This window comes from Neoarius graeffei, chromosome 17 (genome assembly GCF_027579695.1).
Source record: "Neoarius graeffei isolate fNeoGra1 chromosome 17, fNeoGra1.pri, whole genome shotgun sequence".
Lineage (NCBI taxonomy): Eukaryota > Metazoa > Chordata > Actinopteri > Siluriformes > Ariidae > Neoarius > Neoarius graeffei.
This window is the reverse complement of record NC_083585.1, coordinates 5,961,719-5,964,212: the sequence shown is the minus strand read 5'-3', so window position 1 is coordinate 5,964,212 and position 2,494 is coordinate 5,961,719. Positions and strand designations below refer to the sequence as shown.

General features: G+C 44.4%; 1 protein-coding gene across 1 annotated transcript; it reads right to left on the bottom strand.

Annotated features, from left to right (window-relative positions):
- Positions 1-314: 314 nt before the first annotated feature.
- On the bottom strand, positions 315-1,331 carry LOC132864568 (putative nuclease HARBI1). Its single transcript, XM_060898000.1, has one exon. It carries the CDS (start codon positions 1,329-1,331, stop codon positions 315-317), a length of 1,017 nt encoding a protein of 338 aa, XP_060753983.1.
- Positions 1,332-2,494: the final 1,163 nt, after the last annotated feature.

The window sequence follows — 2,494 nt, the reverse complement described above, 5'->3', positions numbered from 1 at the left end:
AATATCCACAGTGTACTAAATAAATCCACACTAAATAATTCTATATACAAAAAGTGATTGGTTCATTAAAATAGCAGTGAACAGAAGTTAGTGGTACATACAAAACTGTTCAAGGGTCAAGGAACTTTGTAATCACTCTTCTGACCCTTCTCCCCTCTGTCTCATTACAGTAATATGTACAACACCCGCACAGTTTACTAAAAATCCACAGTATACTAAATAAATCCACACTAAAGAATTCTATATACAAAAAGTGATTGGTTCATTAAAAAAAAGCAGTGAACAGAAGTTACAGTGACATACAAAAAAACTGTTCAAGGGTCAAGGAACTTTGTAATCACTCTTCTGACCCTTCTCCCCTCTGTTTCATTACAGTCAGTCAGGTAACTGTTGCTTTGTGTGGAAGGCTGTACTTCCTGGTCACATTGTACAGCACTCTCCACACAGTGTTCGTCTATGGTCTCACTGTTTTCTTCACAGTAGTTGTGGAGAGCAAAGCAGGCATAAATTACATAGGGCAAGTCACTGAGGTTTATGTCCATTGCTCTTCTCAGGGATGCAAATCTGGCCTTCAGCCGACCAAAAGCGCACTCAATGACCATGCGTGCCCTACACAAACATAACCCAAAGTACTGCTCTTGTGGCGTGGAGCCACCGTTTGAATATTCCTTCATCAGAAAAGGTAGTAGTGGATAGGCTGGGTCACCCAGGAGAAATATGGGGATGGGTTCCTCATCATCCACTATCCGCTTTTTCAATGCTGGAATCTTGCCGGTTTTAAAGTAGGCGCTGATCTTTGAATTAGCAAACACTCGTGCATCGTGCGTACTGCCAGGCCACTTTATAACTACATCCATAAATCTGTACTTGTAGTCACACACTGCTTGTACATTTAACGAATGTTTACCCTTTCTGTTGATGTAGTCCATGGCGTGGGATGATGGCTGCTTGATTTCAATGTGGGTCCCGTCCACCGCTCCCAAACACTGTGGCATGCCATGTACACGGTGAAAGCCAGACACAAGCTCCTCTGCCTCAGGTTCTGTGAATGGCAGCTTGATATATTTCGGACCGAGGTGGAGAGCGATGGCTTTGCACGTCTGCCTCACGATGACGGAGACAGCCTGCCGCGACAGGCCGAAGGAGTTAGCCGTCTTCCGTAGCCTTCCCTCGTCGCTCAGGTAGTACAGCGTGCAAGCGACCTTCTTTAACGGTCCAATCGCTTCTCTCATGTTGGTTGTTTGGCCTTCAATATGAGGACGAAGTTCTTCGCTCAGGGACACAAGTGAAGCTCTGGACATCCGAAAGTTCTCTCTCCACTCTGCGTCCATGACAACACCATTCACGAAGTTGTCCCACCAGCTACTGGTTCTTCCCGGTCTCACCCAAAATCTTCTTCTTTTGGCCTGTCTAGTTACACGCCGTGGTGGGTTTAAAAGAATCTGATGCATGTGGCCGTGTAAGCGTCTCCGCCGCTCGCCTAGTCGCTGCAACTCCTCTAAATTTTGTCTCAATAATGCGAATAAACTTAGCAGTGTCTGCAGCACTGAAAATGCTACTACTATGGGGGCCGCCATTGTTGTTATGAATGAGGCGCGCGAGAGTCATGTGGCTGGTCATGTGATCATGTGGCTGGTCATGTGGTCATGTGGCTGGGCATGTGGCTGTGACGTCATCGTAAACAAATCCGTTCTGCTCATCCAGATGACTTCGCAACGGCAACGTTGCCAGATCTTTCCACTCTGGAACCCGTTCTCAAAAAGATTGCGTTTTGGGCACCCAAAACGCCGGTGCCGTGTGGACGCCAGGCCTAAACGATAAGCAATTGTATCGGAGTCACCTGAAACCGTTGCCGTGTGGACAGGGCCTTAGATGAGCTTTTCATCCATGAGAGGATAAATACCTGATACTCCCTACTAGTCAGACAGAACTGAAGAAGCCTTTCGGATGAGAGGTGAAACGTCTTCAAGAATCTTCAAGCAAGTCCAGTTGCTCTCTTTTACCACCCACAGTTACTCTGACCTGGATGACTGAGAATCTTCACAGACATAATCCCGGAGTGGTTGCCAAAATGGAGCAAATTCGAGGGTGAAAGCGTCATTCCCTGTCTTGGGACTTTTTTTAATTATTATTTTTATTCATGCTGGATAAGAGAAGAGAAGATACAAAGAAGACGACCATCTGTCTGTGATTTTGTCACAAATGATACCCTAAAAATGTCTACTACCTTTCTGAATCTTTGGTAAGCACTATTTTTTGGAATGGTTTTGAGTGATTCAAGCAAGTAAAGATACATTTTAGATTTTATGAAATTGAAGTTACTTTCAAAATGAGGCACAATTAGATGAATTAAAAAAGGAGCACTAGTTTTTAAAACATTCATAAGCGCTTCTCTTTGAGGCAATCTCATGTGTGTATTTGAATTTCCTGTGTCCTGCAATCAGTTGTGTTATTTCAATGGCACATTCAGATACAAGGAATCGATTGCCATTTT